Raw genomic sequence first — 18,852 nt, forward strand, 5'->3', positions numbered from 1 at the left:
CTGAAGTGTTTTTTGGTAATCCTGGTTTTTGTAATACCACAAAATGCATTTTTCGTATTTCATAAATCGCACGCACGTCTGAGAAAAAACCGTTGAGCAGACAAGGTCTAATCTATTTTTAGAGGGGATATTTCCATTTCAATGTCACAGACGTTGGTATATCACGTGACCGTTATCATTTTGGTTCGGTTTGTTTTCTCGTGCACGGTTCGCGCAATCAACATCCGATTTGGTGTTGTTCATTTGTGAGATTTTTCTTCACAGTTCGTTAACATTTTCAGTAACAATAAAGTTCAGACAAGTAAGTGTCTCAATATAAAACGTTACAAACCCTTAAAACCAATAATTTTGCTAAGTCTTACGATATCTGGAGAGGGGATACAACCAGGACAGAACAGTTGGAACATGTTCAGGAGAGGTGAAAGAAACGCACCCCAAGTCTGTGAAATTTGTCGTGACGTAGACATTGTTGTGCTTCGAGCGACATCTACCGGTGACATCAGAATACTAACTTTCAAAATTATTTCAAGCAATTGGGACATGGGGATTCCTATGGTATTTATCGATATAAAACCTGCTTTTTCACTCCATTTGATAAAAACGTGATCTAAGTGTGTTACAGGTTTGTAGATTAACCAAATTATAATTTATTTTCGCTGGATGGAACTAGGGTGTGCGGCTTTAAGCTTTCTAACCTATAACAATGTTGTGTTGGAAATGTTTTGTGACGATCTGTTGTTTGTGAAATATTTTATGGCGGTCTCGATATGTATTATGTGATGTTTTCCATTGAAATGCATGCCTGTTTAACATCCAACTTTAACGCAGTGTTGTGTGGGAAATGTTTTATTAATTTATGTACAACGCTGTTCGCGGGTTTAAATGCAATAACCGGAACACGACGGATAGCCGAGGTTGGCTATGCTTTGACGAATCCAGTGGGTATAGACTGTAACATCCGTGTAAATTCCGGGCCAGCGCGGCTCTGCACAACCGTAACCCCAGCTGGCTATACCTGCAATAAGAAAGAAAAGATCATCTGAAGACACTGGTTTAAAATATCTCGGCACATTGATTCATGAATGTTTAACGACACCCCAGCACAAAAATACACATCGGCTATTGAGTCAAACGAAAGAAGTGGCGGATCCAGATGATTACACTCCACCGAAATGCGGCGTACAGTCAGTGTGTACACTAACAGTGTTCACACTGAGGAGGGTCCTTCCTCAAAACAAAACAAAAATATGTCCAAAAGGTGTTTTGTTTAACGACACCACTAGAGCTAGATTTGTTAATCAACGGCTATTGGATGTCAAACATATGGTCATTTTGACAGTCATAGAGAAGAAACCCGCTACATTTTTCCATTAGTAGCAAGGGGTCTTTTATATGCACCATCCCACGTACAGGATAGCACATACCACGGCTTTTGATATACCAGTCGTGGTGCACTGGCTGGAACAAGAAATAGTCTAATGAACCGACCAACAGGGATCGATCGCAAACCGACCGCGCATCAAGCGAGCACTTTACCACTGGGCTACGTCCCGCCCCTAAAAATGTGTCAAATGACCACAATTATTTACGCTATATGTTTCCATATAGCGTTAGTGACTACAGCACTATATTAATATACTTTCTTATCCACCACTGCCTGCCTGGGGGCAACATACACTGAAAAGTACAACCCTTGTTGTCCAGTTCTTTTTCCTAGGATACTGATTTAAACAAACACATCCACTAAATCTGGTCGGAGTACACCCTTTTTACACAAAATGCACGTCAGTTGCAAGGGCCGGAATTGCCACACAAAACATTCTTCAATGTTAACAAGTTAAACATGTCTGCTAACTACATGCTCTCATCTGTCAATTGCAGTCTTAATAGCTGCCACTCCAAAGCTGCCTGACATGGATTAATCACAGTCAAACAGCGGACTACTTGCGCGGATATATTTCCAGATCTGTGGCCAAATATGTATGGTCAATACAGGCACGACGTAAGATGATAGCATCCTTCATGAGATCTGCCACTCTCCGAAGACTGGCGTAACAGAACGAAGCCGCATCATCTTGTAATAAGGTATACATATAATGTGTACTTACCATGGACATACCATTTTCCGTCAACACTGCACGCTAATGGACTGCCACTGTCACCCTGTCAAGAGTAGAGGAAAGTTTGTTTAACAACACCTATTGCTGTACATACATGTAGCTATAATTAGATTGGGGTGCCCCCCCCCCCCCCGAATCTCCGGAAACACGAGAAAATGTGCCCTTTTTTAGTTTATAAGTGCCCTTTTTGTCTAGTTGAAGAAAACCCTTTATTAATGTTAAAAGTTGGTTTTGTTTTACGACACTACTAGAGCACATTGATTTATTTATCATCGGCTATTTGATGTCAAACACGGTTCCATTAGCAGCAAGGGATCTTTTATATTAATTTTCCCATAGACAGCTAGGACAGCATATACGACGGCCTTTGATATACCAGTCGTGGGGCACTGAATGTTAATGTGTCTTAGCAAAACTTTCAAGTTTATTTTCACTGTACCTTTTCACTTCTCATACCCTCACCACCACCAAAGTATTAATGTAATATGAAGATTTTTTGTATTTAAAATGTTCTTACTGCGCATGCGTCCTTCCCTCCATTTTTGTAACCAGCACAAAATGTCGTCATTGGTAAAAACTGGTTACCATACCATGTTGGCTGAGAACAAACGTGGTCGCCGATGATAGGGACATTCACTTGATTTAAAACAGTTCCTTTAGAGGTTCCTAAATAAAAATGTTAAAATACAATGAACAAAAAAAAAAAAAAAAAAAAAAATTCAGTGAGTTATTCAGAGATAAAATTGGCCCACTTGAAATACTTAAAGGGTCATACCCTAGGTTTTAACCACTAAGGCATATTGTTTACTATTATAGCCGTTTTTGATAACTGAAATCATACTTTACTTAGATTTTATGGTTTAGATTATCAGTTTTCATACATTCGAAGTGTGTTTGGTCATGATGTTTTTAATATTACAAAATTCATTTCTCATATTTTTAAAAACTCACATGCGTCTGAGAAGTAACAGTTATGGAGTCGAGTTGGGGTTTTTTAAACAATATTTATTAACGTTTAACGTTTGGGATTGACCAACAGGCGATGCCTATATTAAGGTCTCTCCCTTAGTAGTTTACCATTTCAAAGTCACAGACTCACGTTTCACTCAATTGTAACTGTATCCAAATGTGTTACAGGTTTGTAGATTAACTAAACTGAGTGTTAATTATCAAGTGTTGAAACTAGGATCTGTCCCTTTAAGACTTAAAAGAAAATAGAAGGAAGATATTACACTGCACAGACTTAATAAACGAATGTTTTGACAAGTAGACACATCTGGTCTACTTTTATTTTTAAATTTTGCATTTCAGTTAACCTCTGCATGTAGGCTTGTAGCTTCAACATCAGGGTACGGAACTGGCGAAACAAATTCTAACCGGCCGAGTATCATATATGTTGAGTCATTGAGCACCATACGGCCCAAAACTATATAATTTTATTCTGAATTATGGATGTATCAAGCGGCTGGTTGACAATTCTAAAGTTGTACTAAATGTATCCAAATTATACAGTGACTGATGTCAGTGCATAATTGTACGTTGTATCTGTGACACAACTGCAAGCCTACAAACCTTTTTGTGTTGGCTCCAGTCAAATTATTTAAGGCGCCTCTACACAATACGAGTGCATCATCCGATAATTTAACCGACTACATAGCAACCGATGAAATCCGTAATATTGTCTCGTCATACACTCGGCTATTCTCTTACGAGACACTCGTATTGTGAGGATCAGGCCTAAGTCACTGACTATAAGTAAGACTATACCAAATAAAATCCCATAGGCGACCATGTTAACGTTTGTGTTTAAAAAAAACTATATGCAATATATCAACCAAACTATGACCCATAAATATCAGTACTACAACCCCTACCTCAAAGTATTAACTGCAGAAAATGGTACTTTTCGTGGCTCATTTTCGATATAACCAGATGTTTCGCACAAAATATCAATACTTTTTTTTGCCAGGTACCCCATACATGATCCAAGCACAAGGCTACTTGACACAGTGGTACTAGATAAAATAAAATTGCATACATTTTTAGCCTAGATGAGACTAATTTGTTTAGAACCAACACACTCACATTTATAACCAGTGACAGGACTTGTAGTGTTAACTTCTCATCAAAAGTTCAATGCACCTCGAACTTTGACCAAGCCGGAAGTTATTTGGTTTAGTGCTACCTATAGTTTATATCTTGTATTTGTTTTTAATTGTGCTTTTATTTTGCTTTAAGTGTCGCGAAATACTTTATGCAATACATTTACATTCTAAAGCATATTATTTCAGTGTCTTGTTCCTTCTTGTATAATCGGTTAGATATATAAAGTCACGAACAAAAATAAAAAAAAGGAATACATGAATGAATTTTTTAAAAACCCAAACCCTGTCAGGTCAGGTCAGGTCATAGGGCTTTACGTGCACATTCAGAGCAAGCTGTTGTAGCGCACGCCTGTCCTGGGCATAAGAGCTGGCCTCTGCCGCTCCTCCGTCGAGGACAGGAAAGGTGGGAGAGGGGGAGAGGAGGGACCGCCTGCATTGGCAGGTGCAAGGTAGCAGGCGGAGGCGGGGGTGATGGTGCTATTGAATTTGGAATGGAGCAAAGTATTATGCCAAAGAGAAAATGTGTAAATGAGCAGCACATTTTAAACTATGGATATTTGGTGTCTAACATATTGTTATCTTGACATTTGCGAGAGGTGGGCAACCAGCTGCAGCTACATGGTTAAACAAATATCTTTATACATGTCAAAGTGATACGCCCCACTAGAACGCCAAGTGGGACGTAACACACGACAGCGTCATCGATTGGCGCACAGCATACAACCTTACCGGAACGCCAACCAAACGAGTTGAGTGATATAAATTAAGATCGATTATGGGTAATAAATAGGACATTAAACTCGCTACCATTCCATACTATGTTTATGTCTGATGTGAAATTTATTTTATTATTCTTTTATTCTCACTCGCTAAAGTTCGTGACACCTGAAAATTATTTCACTCGGGACATAAACATGATACAAAATGGAAGTTCGTTTAATATCTTATAATTGCCACGGCATTTGATGTACCAGTCGTGCGTACCATATTTCAGGTGAGTGCCTATACCACTGAATTACATCCCGTCTCCATTAAAGTGTTGTCGAATTCAGTAAAGGTTTTTAGCTTTATATTAAATCTATCAAGACTTAAAGTATCCAGAACTGTTGATAACGTGTATGTGTGTGTGTGTGTTGGGGGAGGGGAGATAATGTAATTAATATTAATTATTGATTTATGTCTGGTGTGTCTACCGTATTGCTTTCCTTATGAATATATTTTAAATACATTTTATTTTTAGGGGTGTGGGTGGGGGATCGTTGAATGTTATTAACATCGATTGTGAAGCGATTACAATCATATTTAACGTTTGTTATAAATCACAGATTGTGGGTAATAAATAAATTATAGCATAAGTAGGAGTGCAATACGAAATTTATGAAACACGTTTCATAAATTCCGTATTGCACTCCCACTCATGCAATAATCTACATGTATGTATATGTATGTATAATGTGTATATATTATTAACCTAATGTGTCTCCCCATCCTGCGATAAGGCATGATTTCCCGACCACCATGTTCCTGTTCAGTTTTGGCAAACAGATTGGCGAGATGTAGTCAGAGTAGCGGATTCTTTCCCACAGCACAACCAAGGCCACGTCGTTCCTCACGGTGTGGTTGTTGTAGTTCTCGTGCATCACGATGCGACGCACGTGATAGCTTCTCTGTGTGACGTCATAGCGATCGACGTGGTGCTTCCCCAACACTACCGTCCACCGCCTTGGGTCCCGACTTTCTGGACTGAAACACGTGGTGTATACGTTATATACGAAAGGAAACGAAAACGAAAGTAATAAGTGTTTAATAACACCGTAGCAATTTGTTTTAAACTATGGGTATTTGTTGTTTAAAATATAGATACCGGTGTTGACATTTGTATACTTGGTCGAGAGGAAACCCGCTGCCGGTATTAGGCTACTCCTACCGATAAAACAGTAAGGGGGTGATCTTTGCTCTTCCCCATAGACAGAACAGTACGTACCACCGCCCGTCAGGCATCGATCTTGAGATACTGGTTGAGACGAATAAAATACCGACCGGTGTCCATAGAGGAAAATCGACAGTAAGCCTAGACAAGGCTAGACAATGAGGCAGACGTAGGTCACGTCTGCTCAAAATATGGTCACGAAAGTAGGTCATGTTCTATATAGGTCTTATACTACCGGTACTCTCATTTGTTTTAAACCATAGTCTAAACCCTAAATGCAATAAAGAGCATCTACGGTTCAAAGACAATTTAAAGGCGCAAGATTTAAATACCATGTTTTATAGATAATGTTATCATGTGGGGAGTGGGGGAATTTTGGAGTGGTGGATTTATTTCCAAAACGCTCTTAACGATGTTGGCGGACATTTTGTTGCGCCATTTTTCGAGAAAGAAAAAATTCTTTAAACTAGTCAACTAGTCTATCAGTCCATATACTAGTACAGGCGACAAGACGAGTTCGGTCCGGTTAAGTTCACATTTTTACATAAATCGGGTTAAAAGTCGGTGGGACTAGATGATCTAGACATTTGTATTTTAATGAGGTGATTTAAGTTACGTTTTAGCTGCATATGGAAGTTTTTTAACACCCACTGAATTGCTTTACTTAAAACCATAGGGAACAACAATCTGATTTAAATCAGCTCTACTAGTCTACCAGTAATAGTTATTTGGTCAAAGCCTTTAAGTGCAGAAAGTTTGTAATTTGATAATTTATTAATATATACTCTTCAAAAAAAGAAACGCAAAAGGGTATAAATGGGTTATAACTCCGATTTTATGTTTCCTACCGGTTCATGCTTTGTGAATATAAGGTCATTGCATGTCCCAAACACATTCCCACGGTTACATTCGATAAAACGCAGCTACTGTAAAATAAAGTTTCAAAATGTGAATATTCGCAAAAACGCAGCCACGTGCAAATCATGTCATCACTGCACGTGCGTTGTCTGCACGTGCAACATGAACACCGACAGTATAAAAGTGCAGGGTGTTCGCTTGCCTGGCCTCTGTATCTGGCCGACAGTTGACAATCCAGGACATGCCACGTCTCAGTGAACCGCAGAGAAACAATGCCAACGGCCGACTAGACGCAGGCGAATCCAGAACGGCCGTTGCCAGGGCATTCCATGTGTCCCCAAGCACCATCTCCAGACTGTGGGACCGTTACCAGCAACATGGATCAACACGTGACCTCCCTAGATCCGGTCGACCACGGGTCACTACCCCCGGGCAGGACCGCTACATCCGGGTACGCCACCTTCGGGAACGATTGACTACTGCCACCTCCACAGCCGCAGCAATACCAGGTTTGCGCAGGATATCCGACCAGACCGTACGGAACCGCCTACGTGAGGTAAGAATTCGTGCCAGACGTCCAGTTCGAGGTGTCATCTTAACACCACAACACCGTCGACTCCGACTGCAGTGGTGCCAGATTCATCGACAATGGCCTCAACTGCGATGGAGACAGGTGTGGTTCAGTGACGAGTCCCGATTTCTGCTCCGACGTCATGATGGAAGATGTCGCGTGTATAGGCGTCGTGGTGAACGTTATGCGGCAAACTGCGTGCAGGAAGTGGACAGATTCGGCGGGGGTAGTGTCATGGTGTGGGCAGCCATCTCACACACTGGCAGAACTGACCTGGTCCACGTGCAGGGCAACCTGAATGCACAGGGCTACATTGACCAGATCCTCCGGCCACACATCGTTCCAGTTATGGCCAACGCCAACGCAGTGTTCCAACATGACAACGCCAGGCCTCACACAGCACGTCTCACAACGGCTTTCCTACAGAACAACAACATTAATGTCCTTCCTTGGCCATCGATATCACCGGATTTGAACCCAATTGAGCATCTATGGGACGAGTTGGACCGACGCCTCCGACAGCGACAACCACAGCCCCAGACCCTGCCCGAGCTGGCAGCAGCCTTGCAGGCCGAGTGGGCCACCATCCCCCGGGACGTCATCCGTACTCTGGTTGCTTCAATGGGCAGGCGGTGCCAGGCAGTTGTCAACACACGCGGAGGCCACACCCGGTATTGACTCCAGATGACCTTGACCTTGGTGGTGTGTCCTATCACTTACTCACAATGGACTAGAGTGAATTGTGAACAATCCTGCAACATTAGGTAATTATCGGACTCACCATTCAATAATTAAATCAATTCTCCAAATGTTACGACAATGTGGTTTTGCGTTTCTTCTTTTAAAGAGTATATTATGCTCCATTTGTCTATTTATATTCTTCACTAGCCATACTTCTGTCACGATTGATTATACATGTATATTGTTTGTACCAATAAGCAAATGTTTACGGTAATAAATAATTGAAATTGAACTGACATTTAAAGGGACAGTTTACAACCATTGTAAGATGTTTGCGATAACAGAGCCTTGTTGGCGACTGCCATTTCATACTAAATGCATTTTCTTGTTTAGAATACCAGTGTCTGTATATCGAATGTGTTTGCGGTCGTATACTAATGTTTGTAGCACTCAGGTTTTACTTTAATTCGTGATATATATTTGTTTTTGTACGTACGAAATTATCGGGAGGTAAAATCCGGTTTGGGCTACTACAAGCAATAGGACAGCAAACACCTTGTAAATACAGACACTGATATTCTAAATAAGAAAATGTATTTAATTTGTATGTTATGTCATCAAAAAGACTCTATTGGTCAGAAACATTTTATAATATTTCTCGTTCCAGCCAGTGCACTACGACTGGTATATCAAAGGCCGTGGTATAAACTATCCTGTCTGTCGGATGGTGCATATAAAAGATCCCTTGCTGCTAATCGGAAAGAGTAACCCATGAAGTGGCGACTGCGGGTTTCCTCTCTCAATATCTGTGTGGTCCTTAACAATATGTCTGACGCCATATAACCGTCAATAAAATGTGTTGAGTGCGTCGTTACATAAAACATGTCTTTCTTTCTTTCTAAACTCAGGGTTGTCACTTTAATCAGAATGAGGGAACAAATGCCTTACGTTTCAAAGCAATGTGCAGCGGTGAGAATCACGTGATCACTGATAACAGCGCCCCCACAGACAGGATAGTTTAACTCTGCCAACATGGCCTGAAAGTAAAGGAATAGTTGTTTAATATGCGACTTTGGTCTGTGAAAATATAGACATAGAGAGTGAGGGAGACTTCATTATGTTTGATTAGTAGCAAAAAGTAGTTTTATATTCAGTTTTCTACAAATGCAGAAAATATTTTATGTACCACTGGAATGGGAAAAAAAATAGTGGTTTCTCAGAGCCGTCGAAACCTGGGAGGTGCTTGGGGTTGGGACGTTTACCACAATATTGCCCATTTCAGCATTAAAATGAAAGAAAAGCTCAATTTCAAATGTTCCAAAATGATTTCAAAAGTTCAATTTTTACATTCTCATAATCATAATATTTTTGTTTAATTGGTCGTTCTTAATTTATGATCTTCGATGAAACTAGCATTTCACTCCCCCAATTTTTTTGTCGATTCTCCTGTTACTCATTCACCAAACTGTCATACAAACGTGTGTGTGTGCGTGCGTGTGTGTGCGTCACTGTGTGTGTGTGTGTGTGTGTGTGTGTGTGTGTGTGTGTGTGTATATATATATATATATGAAGAGTTTAGGCGCAAAACTCGATATATCCATTTTTCATTTTCAGTAAAAGTGATTTTTTTAATTGGCGTATATCGCGTTTTGATTAAAAAACAAACAACAAAACGGGATTTACCCAATACAATTTCATAAGAATCAATCGCGTTTTGCGGCAAATCATCTGGCCTACGATTAGCCCTTACTGACATACAATAATGGCTTTAACTCAAAAAACAAAACAAATAGTTTATATCGCGTTTTGCGCCTGAACTCTTCATATATACTACTCAAAAGAATTTAAGGGTCAAAAATTTATAACCAAATAAGTTTCAGAGTGTATCAGATTGATGATGTAAACTACACCAAAAATTTAATTTATTGTTCCATATTTACAAAAAAACACAAATAAACGTCACTGTATACAAGAAAGTCACATGACATGCTGTCAAAGTTGAAGGTTGTCAAACATGGATTTTACACATTAGAACATTCGTTTAATAGTGTGTGAATCCACCCCTGGCGCGAATACACTCGACACATCGTTGCCTCATGCTGTTGATCAGACGTCTGAAGAACTCTTGGGGAATGGCCTGCCACTCTGCCATAAGAAGTTGACTCAGATCATGAAGGTTGGCCGGAGGGGCATGGTTATCCCGAACTCTCCTGCCTAATTCGTCCCAGGCGTTCTCTATTGGGGCCAAGTCATCCTGCAGAACTGCCCCGCCGCCAATCTGCTGAAGGCCTGGGAGAACCAACGGCCGGATAATCTCATTCAGATAGCGGATTCCATTCAGATTGCCATCCACCACATAGAGAGGGGTCCTGTGGTGGATAGAGATGCCGCCCCACACCATGACGCTGCCACCACCGAACCGGTGACGTTGTCTAACGTTAACGTCAGCGAAGCGCTCCCCAGGACGTCTGTAGACACGAACCCGACAGTCGTTGAACTGGAGACTAAACCTGGACTCATCAGTGAACATCACTCGACCCCACTGAACACGTTGCCACCGCAGATGAAGTGTGCACCAGTGACGTCTGGCCGTTCTGTGACGTGGTAGGAGTGGTGGTCGAACAGCCTGGCGACGGCAGCGTAGATTATTGGCTCTCAGACGATTGCGTATGGTTTGATCAGACACTCGAGTTCCAGTCGCAGTCCGCAGATTGTCACGTAATCGGCGTGCAGTGGTTGTGCGTTGACGTAGAGCCATATTGGTGATGTAGCGGTCCTCTCTATTTGTAGTGCTTCGGGGTCTTCCCGAACGTGGACGATTTCGAACAGAATTCGTTGCTTGGTACCGTTGCCACAGTCGGCCAACGACACTCTGACTGACACCAAGTCTCAGAGCAACATTTCTTTGCGTATTGCCATCCTGAAGCCAAGCAATAGCCCTTCCTCGATCTTCGATAGTCAGTTGACGTCGTACTATTGTCGAATTTGGAGTGTGCACCGTACACGAACGCAAGCTCCAATTATACGGAAATTCAGCATTGGGAACATGGAATACACATGCAAAGCGTGCAAATGAAGCGCTTTGTGAAAAAGCAAGTTATGGGCACTTAGCAGACCTTTCACTTTCGCCCTAATTTACGTGCAAATGTAAGCATGTTTTCGCCATTAGAACTAGTCGACAGTGTCAATGACAGTGGATTTTAATTCATTTATGGGTTGCTTAGACCCACTTTCGTCAAAATGGAACAATACCATGCGTGACATTATGGTCTAGCTAATATAACTGACATTCAGAAAATAATGTCGAAAATATCGTCTGACCCTTAAATTCTTTTGAGTAGTATATATATATATATATATATATATATATATATATATATATATGTATGCGTCTCTCTCTCTCTCTCTCTCTCTCTCTCTCTCTCTCTCTCTCTCTCTCTCTCTCTCTCTCTCTCTCGTTTTCACTTTTCACGTTTGCATGCGTTCGACCCGTATCCACCTTTGACTTGTTAGGGTTAGTTTTAGAGTTAGGGTAAGTCTTTAGAGCCTTTGGAATACAGGGGTATGGGTCGAACTCTTTCCTAAAATGTCATGTGTTGTAATCTTTAAAAGAAATCTCGTTTTCTATTGACGGAAACAGCCGAAGAACTATACTGCTCACCATCCACGGCAAGGATCCTGACCTGGCCTCGTGTCCGCCAACAATGCGAGTTTGTGTGGGCTGGATCTTGGGAACACCACATGTTGAAGTACCTGTGCTCGTTACTCCAGCTGACAAAAGGAAGAAACATATATGTTGATAATATCTTATCGTGCGTATGTCTCATAAATATTTGATATATATATATATATATATATATATATTATTCAGTTTAATATGGTCACGAGAGATACACCTACAACTCAAGCGCGTGTTTATGGGGTGTGTGAAGGATTCGGGGTCGAACCCCCACTGCTCACCCCAGCTCAAGCAAAGTTTCTTCTTTTTATCAATATATTTTCCGGGGAAGCATAACTCGAAACCACACACACACTTACACACACACACACACACACACACCACCACCACCACCACCACCCTACACTTCACTCGACACAGTCGAGACCCCCACACCCCACTACAATTCCTGCACACGCGCAACCAAAGGACGTCGTAGACTCCACGTTTTACCGTGGCTTTTGGTATACCTGATATATCAATCATAGTGCACTGGTTGGGATGGTAGAAGACAAGACAAGAATGTATTACATTCAGGCCGTATTCTACGGCATATGAGGACATGCATTCAATGGTAGGACACGATTTACAGGAGCAAACATAGTATAATTATAATATTGGTAGTAATTGCGAAATTGAGTAAATATGATATTTTATCAATATTATATAAATATAACTTATGATGTAGTAAAAAATGCGTTACATGTTTGTTACATATAGAGTTTGGGGTATTCGTGTACAAAACATAACCTCCATGAAACCATTTCGAGATCTTAATTATATGTGATGGATGTGAGAAACATACAAGGTTCAAAACAATGTACTCTTTTCCTGTAATTTTGTTGTTGGTGATATTTGGCTATGCACGATTTAAACATTAGAGTTACACTGCATGCATGTTTGCGTTTAAAACATGCAGACTAAAATTCCTGCACACGCGCAAACAAATGACGCCGTAGGCTCCACTTTTTACCACGGCTTTTGGTATACCTGATATATCAGTCATAGTTCACTGGTTGGGCTGGGACGATCGATTTTACGACTCGTGGCATCGCAGTGGAGTGCTCTACTACTAAGTTACGACCCGCTACAATCCGCTAACGGCCGACACTGCCCCTTTAATGGAAAACGTCGGACAGTGGCGTATACGCACTAGTGTAATATGTTACAGGCTTGATTTAACACTAAGTTGATTCAACTAACGCTGTGGTGTCGTGGTTAAGCTATCGGACATAAGGCTGGTAGGTACAGGGTTCGTAGCCCGGTACCGGCTCCAAACCAGAGCGAGTTTTAACGACTCAGTGGGTAGGTGTAAGGCTACTACACTCTTTTCTACCACTAACAACTAACCCACTGTCCTGGACAGACAGCCCAGATAGCTGAGGCGTGTGCCCAGGACAGCGTGCTTGAACCTTAATTGGATATAAGCACGAAAATAAGTTTAAATGAAAATGAAATTATTCAACTAGCGTAATGTATAAGCTATCAACTATATTTTGTTTAAATAACTTGATATCCAAGAAAAGTTCAAGCACGCTGTCATGGACATATACAGATATTAGGGTTTTCTATGTGGACAGGACATGCAGTTAGTAGTTAGTTGTGAGAAAGTATAGAACGGTTGCTTAAGACGTCTCTCAATATACGTTAAACGTTATTGTTGTTGCTCAGTGGTACAGCGCTTGGTTGATGTACGGTCGGTCTGGGATCGATCCCCGTTGGGCTTTTCCTCGTTCCAGCTAGTACAGCACGACTGGTATATCAAAGGCCGTGGTATGTGTTATTTTGTCTGTGGGATGGTGCATATAAAAGATCCCTTGCTGCTAATCGAAAAAGAGTAGTCCATGAAGTGGCGACAGCGGGTTTCCTCTCTCAATATCTGTGTGGCCCTTAACCATATGTCTGATGCCATATAACCGTAAATAAAATATGTTGAGTGCGTCGTTAAATAAAACATTTCCTTCAATATTGAGTAGCCTGTATTGAGAGGCGAACCCAGTACCTGCCGGCCTTAACCTTGTAACCATTAAACGACTGTGGCCGGTAACGTACTGCGTACAACTCAGACGTTATAAATTAAAAAACAAATTAAGCTTAACTCACCGACCACCGCTAACACGAAGATGTTAATGGCATAGTCCATTGTTTTGAACTGCGACAACGTGTGGGAAAAACCAGATGTGGTAACGACATGCCAATCCCACGTTTCACGTTTGTGGTCTACCTGTAATTATTACTACTGTCTTTGTAACCGGGTGTTTTAAACTTCATTGAGTACACACATACTATTTTAAAACACTGTTCACGTAGGCTAGTTTTATTCTGTCAGGGTATGCTTGTGCAGGGCTTTTTTCTTCTTCTTCTTCTTCTTGCTTTCTCTGGTTTTCTCGGCTTGGGTTGTGCTCATTGACAACTCAGTTTCTTGTTAGTCCAGTGTCATTGTTTCTAGAGCTGGGTGGCATTGAAATTTGAGGTTCGGTATCCGCATTTTTTGAGTGATTTACCTCGGTATCGGTACGGTATTCGGTTATTGACACCAATACCAATACCGATATCGCGCGGTATTTTCGATATACTCAGCTTTAAATGCATGCCTGGGTTAAGGCCCACCCGCTAATTTCATGTAAATAAAACTAAATTCCATACACAAGGCTCTCGTCTGATTTATACCAATCCATTGTTGTAACACTCAAACAGAACCGACCACTTTATGAGAAGACAAGATTTTATTCACAGCAAGTGCATAACAGTTAGTGACATTCATGAAGAATTTTAAAGGTGCAATGAACTTCTGTGTTTACCAAGAGTATCATACTGCTATTAGACAGCAAGGAAAGCATCACACGCGTATCTTCTGGTTGTGGCATTAATCAGTATTGTAAAAGTTGGTCAGCCATTGACCATCAGTAAATGGTTATCATTTTGTTAAACTATTATGACACTTTTGTGGGCCGTGGCCTAATTCGATAGGAAGGAAATAATGTTTTATTTAACAGAACAAAACAGAATTGTACTACACTAAGGTCGTTAGGCAACGGCATATGGGGAAACATAAACAACAATGTCTTACATACCAGGATAGAATAATAGAATCTATCACCGTTGTGAGGTAGGCCTATAGATAAGGCTATTCCATCCCGAGGGACATATATATATATATATATATATATATATATATATATACTCTTCAAAAAAAGAAACGCAAAAGGGTACAAATGGGTTATAACTCCGATTTTATGTTTCCTACCGGTTCATGCTTTGTGAATATAAGGTCATTGCATGTCCCAAACACATTCCCACGGTTACATTCGATAAAACGCAGCTACTGTACAATAAAGTTCCAAAATGTGCATATTCGCAAAAACGCAGCCACGTGCAAACCATGTCACCACTGCACGTGCGTTGTCTGCACGTGCAACATGAACACCGACAGTATAAAAGTGCAGGGTGTTCGCTTGCCTGGCCTCTGTATCTGGCCGACAGTTGACAATCCAGGACATGCCACGTCTCAGTGAACCGCAGAGAAACAATGCCATCGGCCGACTAGACGCAGGCGAATCCAGAACGGCCGTTGCCAGGGCATTCCATGTGTCCCCAAGCACCATCTCCAGACTGTGGGACCGTTACCAGCAACATGGATCAACACGTGACCTCCCTAGATCCGGTCGACCACGGGTCACTACCCCCGGGCAGGACCGCTACATCCGGGTACGCCACCTTCGGGAACGATTGACTACTGCCACCTCCACAGCCGCAGCAATACCAGGTTTGCGCAGGATATCCGACCAGACCGTACGGAACCGCCTACGTGAGGTAGGAATTCGTGCCAGACGTCCAGTTCGAGGTGTCATCTTAACACCACAACACCGTCGACTCCGACTGCAGTGGTGCCAGATTCATCGACAATGGCCTCAACTGCGATGGAGACAGGTGTGGTTCAGTGACGAGTCCCGATTTCTGCTCCGACGTCATGATGGAAGATGTCGCGTGTATAGGCGTCGTGGTGAACGTTATGCGGCAAACTGCGTGCAGGAAGTGGACAGATTCGGCGGGGGTAGTGTCATGGTGTGGGCAGCCATCTCACACACTGGCAGAACTGACCTGGTCCACGTGCAGGGCAACCTGAATGCACAGGGCTACATTGACCAGATCCTCCGGCCACACATCGTTCCAGTTATGGCCAACGCCAACGCAGTGTTCCAACATGACAACGCCAGGCCTCACACAGCACGTCTCACAACGGCTTTCCTACAGAACAACAACATTAATGTCCTTCCTTGGCCATCGATATCACCGGATTTGAACCCAATTGAGCATCTATGGGACGAGTTGGACCGACGCCTCCGACAGCGACAACCACAGCCCCAGACCCTGCCCGAGCTGGCAGCAGCCTTGCAGGCCGAGTGGGCCACCATCCCCGGGACGTCATCCGTACTCTGGTTGCTTCAATGGGCAGGCGGTGCCAGGCAGTTGTCAACACACGCGGAGGCCACACCCGGTATTGACTCCAGATGACCTTGACCTTGGTGGTGTGTCCTATCACTTACTCACAATGGACTAGAGTGAATTGTGAACAATCCTGCAACATTTGGTAATTATCTGACTCACCATTCAATAATTAAATCAATTCTCCAAATGTTACGACAATGTGGTTTTGCGTTTCTTCTTTTGAAGAGTATATATATATATATATATAGATATATATATATATATATATATGGTTTTGGGTATCAAACAAAGGAAATTTTGCTTAAAATGTTGCATAATCAGGGCCGTATCCTGACCAAAATCTATGGGGGGAGGGGGGCACTAAATTTTATAAATAATTTTTAACATACTATAAAGATTAAACATTTCTATGCTATTACTGGAGATATATTAAAAAAAAAAAAAGGACAACATTCTCAGGGGGGGGCAGCTGCCCCCCCCCCCCCCCCCCCCCCCCCCGGAGGGTACGGCCCTGATAATGTTAGCGAAGACTTTCGTAACGACAACCATACTTTAACGCAGTTTTGTGAGAGAAGTGTTTTATTCATTTATGCACAGCAGGTCAGGTCAGGTCAGGTCATGCATCTTAACTCGCACATTCAGAGCATGCTGTTGTAGCGCACGCCTGTCATCGGCGCAGGTGCTGACTTATTCACAGTACTGTTTGTAGGTTTAAAGGCAATAATCCAGATAACCGAGGTTGGTTATGCTTTGACGAATCCAGTGAGTATAGACTGTAACATCCGTGTAAATTCCGGGCCAGCGCGACTCCGCGCACCTGTAACCCCAGCTGGTTATACCTGCAATAAGAAAGAAAAGAAGATGTTGGTTTAAAATATCTCTACACATTATTCCATATAGTAGATGTTAAGCTTCTAATCAGGGCGTCAGTAACTAAAGTCCGAACGAAATTATTGTTAACAGCTACGATAAATTACTCTCCTATCTTTAATTACTGTTAGAGTTTATCCAAATTTAAGGGCAAATAGTACTATTCGGTCAAAATTGTAAAAGTCATTAGACCTTGAAATTTTCACATATTATAAAGATATCCTTATATTACTGGAATGTGAAAAACAAATCATAGGTCACCCAACAAAATGTTGATCCACGGGCCATAAAGGGAATAGGTGTATGAATCACTAAAATTTCACCATAAATCGTTAGAGCAATTTTGCTTTAAAACCAGCTTCATTGGAGTGCTGAATAATGTTCTTAAAAACAAACAGTACAAATAACATTATTTTCCATTAAAAATTTCATTGTAGGTGGGGCTGGGGTCGGGGTGTAGGATGGGGGAGGGAGGGACATTATTCCCACATTTCTGTATGTACTGATACTAATGTCATAAATTGGCCTGTCTGTCAAACATGGCGAACTAGTTAAAGGAGACCGGACTCCAAAAGACATGTAGTGTGTAATGGATTAAGTTAGCGTCAAAGACCGCATTACTCTAACGCCCGGCTCGCTGCGAGGCACCGGTCAGCTGTACGTCTTAGGTTTGGGGTAAAAACAGAAGTGAGCGGGATTATGCATAAATCTGAACAAAAGATTAAGTGTAGGATTGATTAATTAAATGTGTACTTATAATTGACAAGTAGGCTAGACGTAAATAATGTAAAAGTGGTGAAAAAATAGCACATGCAAACTGATAATACCAGTTTTAGAGATAGTGTGCCTTTAAGCAAAAAGAAAAAATCCATATCATCGTGTTATTAATATTTTATATTTTAGCATTACCTAAATTATATTCTAACAGAATCTACAGGAGAAAATAGTAAAATAAAAATTCAGTAGGACTTGCATGTTTTATAATCTTCTGTCACAGAATATATGCAGTCTGTAAAAACAAACAATTAACACTGACGGTCGACTTTCAAGTGTCATTTGTCTTATCTCATAGCAACAATCCGTCTTTTGTTTTACAATATCTTGTCACTTGGAAAGTTTCCTTCTTCCGTGGTATTGAGGAACACAAAAACACGAAGAAGGCATTATTTATAGAACTTTTTACAAACTGTTATAGACGCAAAGTCGTTTACTTCCTTGTTTTTCATAGTGTCACTTGGGACCCTGTTGTTGCGTAACGCCACCTATTGAGGAGTTGGCGCACCTCGAACACCCATTCAAAATTGTGTGATTGATTACTTTACTTTGAATATAAGACGAAAAGACTCGACGGTAAAGTCATACTATAATATAGCTTTATATTTTTATAGTCTTCTTGTATTAACTTTCAAGATTGAAATAGTCCGACATATTACCCAAACTCTGAAAGATGAAAGGACAATTACCCCAAACGAAAATTTAATGTTAGATTATACAAAAGTTAAAATTAAAATATACTCCCAATATTTACTGAATCACGCACGCACGCACGC

The 18,852-nt window shown here is 41.4% G+C and overlaps 1 protein-coding gene across 1 annotated transcript; it reads right to left on the reverse strand.

The window, feature by feature from the left end:
- Positions 1 to 830: 830 nt before the first annotated feature.
- LOC121378204 (prostasin-like) lies at positions 831 to 14,157 on the reverse strand. Its single transcript, XM_041506282.1, has 7 exons — positions 14,087 to 14,157; positions 11,927 to 12,036; positions 9,214 to 9,302; positions 5,697 to 5,968; positions 2,638 to 2,786; positions 2,109 to 2,163; positions 831 to 1,015 (listed from the first exon to the last, which is right to left on the reverse strand). The coding sequence occupies exons 1-7, from the start codon at positions 14,124 to 14,126 to the stop codon at positions 879 to 881; spliced, it is 852 nt and encodes a 283-aa protein (XP_041362216.1). The 5' UTR covers positions 14,127 to 14,157; the 3' UTR covers positions 831 to 878.
- Positions 14,158 to 18,852: the final 4,695 nt, after the last annotated feature.

Source organism: Gigantopelta aegis, chromosome 8 (assembly GCF_016097555.1).
Source record: "Gigantopelta aegis isolate Gae_Host chromosome 8, Gae_host_genome, whole genome shotgun sequence".
NCBI classification, from domain to species: Eukaryota; Metazoa; Mollusca; class Gastropoda; order Neomphalida; family Peltospiridae; genus Gigantopelta; species Gigantopelta aegis.

Excerpts from the sequence above, each read along its gene's own strand:
- LOC121378204 (XM_041506282.1), bottom strand. The coding sequence starts at position 14,126 with ATGGACTATGCCATTAACATCTTCGTGTTAGCGGTGGTCG. Across the intron at positions 12,037-14,086 it reads CTTCGTGTTAGCGGTGGTCG|CTGGAGTAACGAGCACAGGT; the intron begins GTGAGTTAAGCT and ends TCCTTTTGTCAG. Across the intron at positions 9,303-11,926 it reads CAGGATCCTTGCCGTGGATG|GCCATGTTGGCAGAGTTAAA; the intron begins GTGAGCAGTATA and ends CTTTACTTTCAG.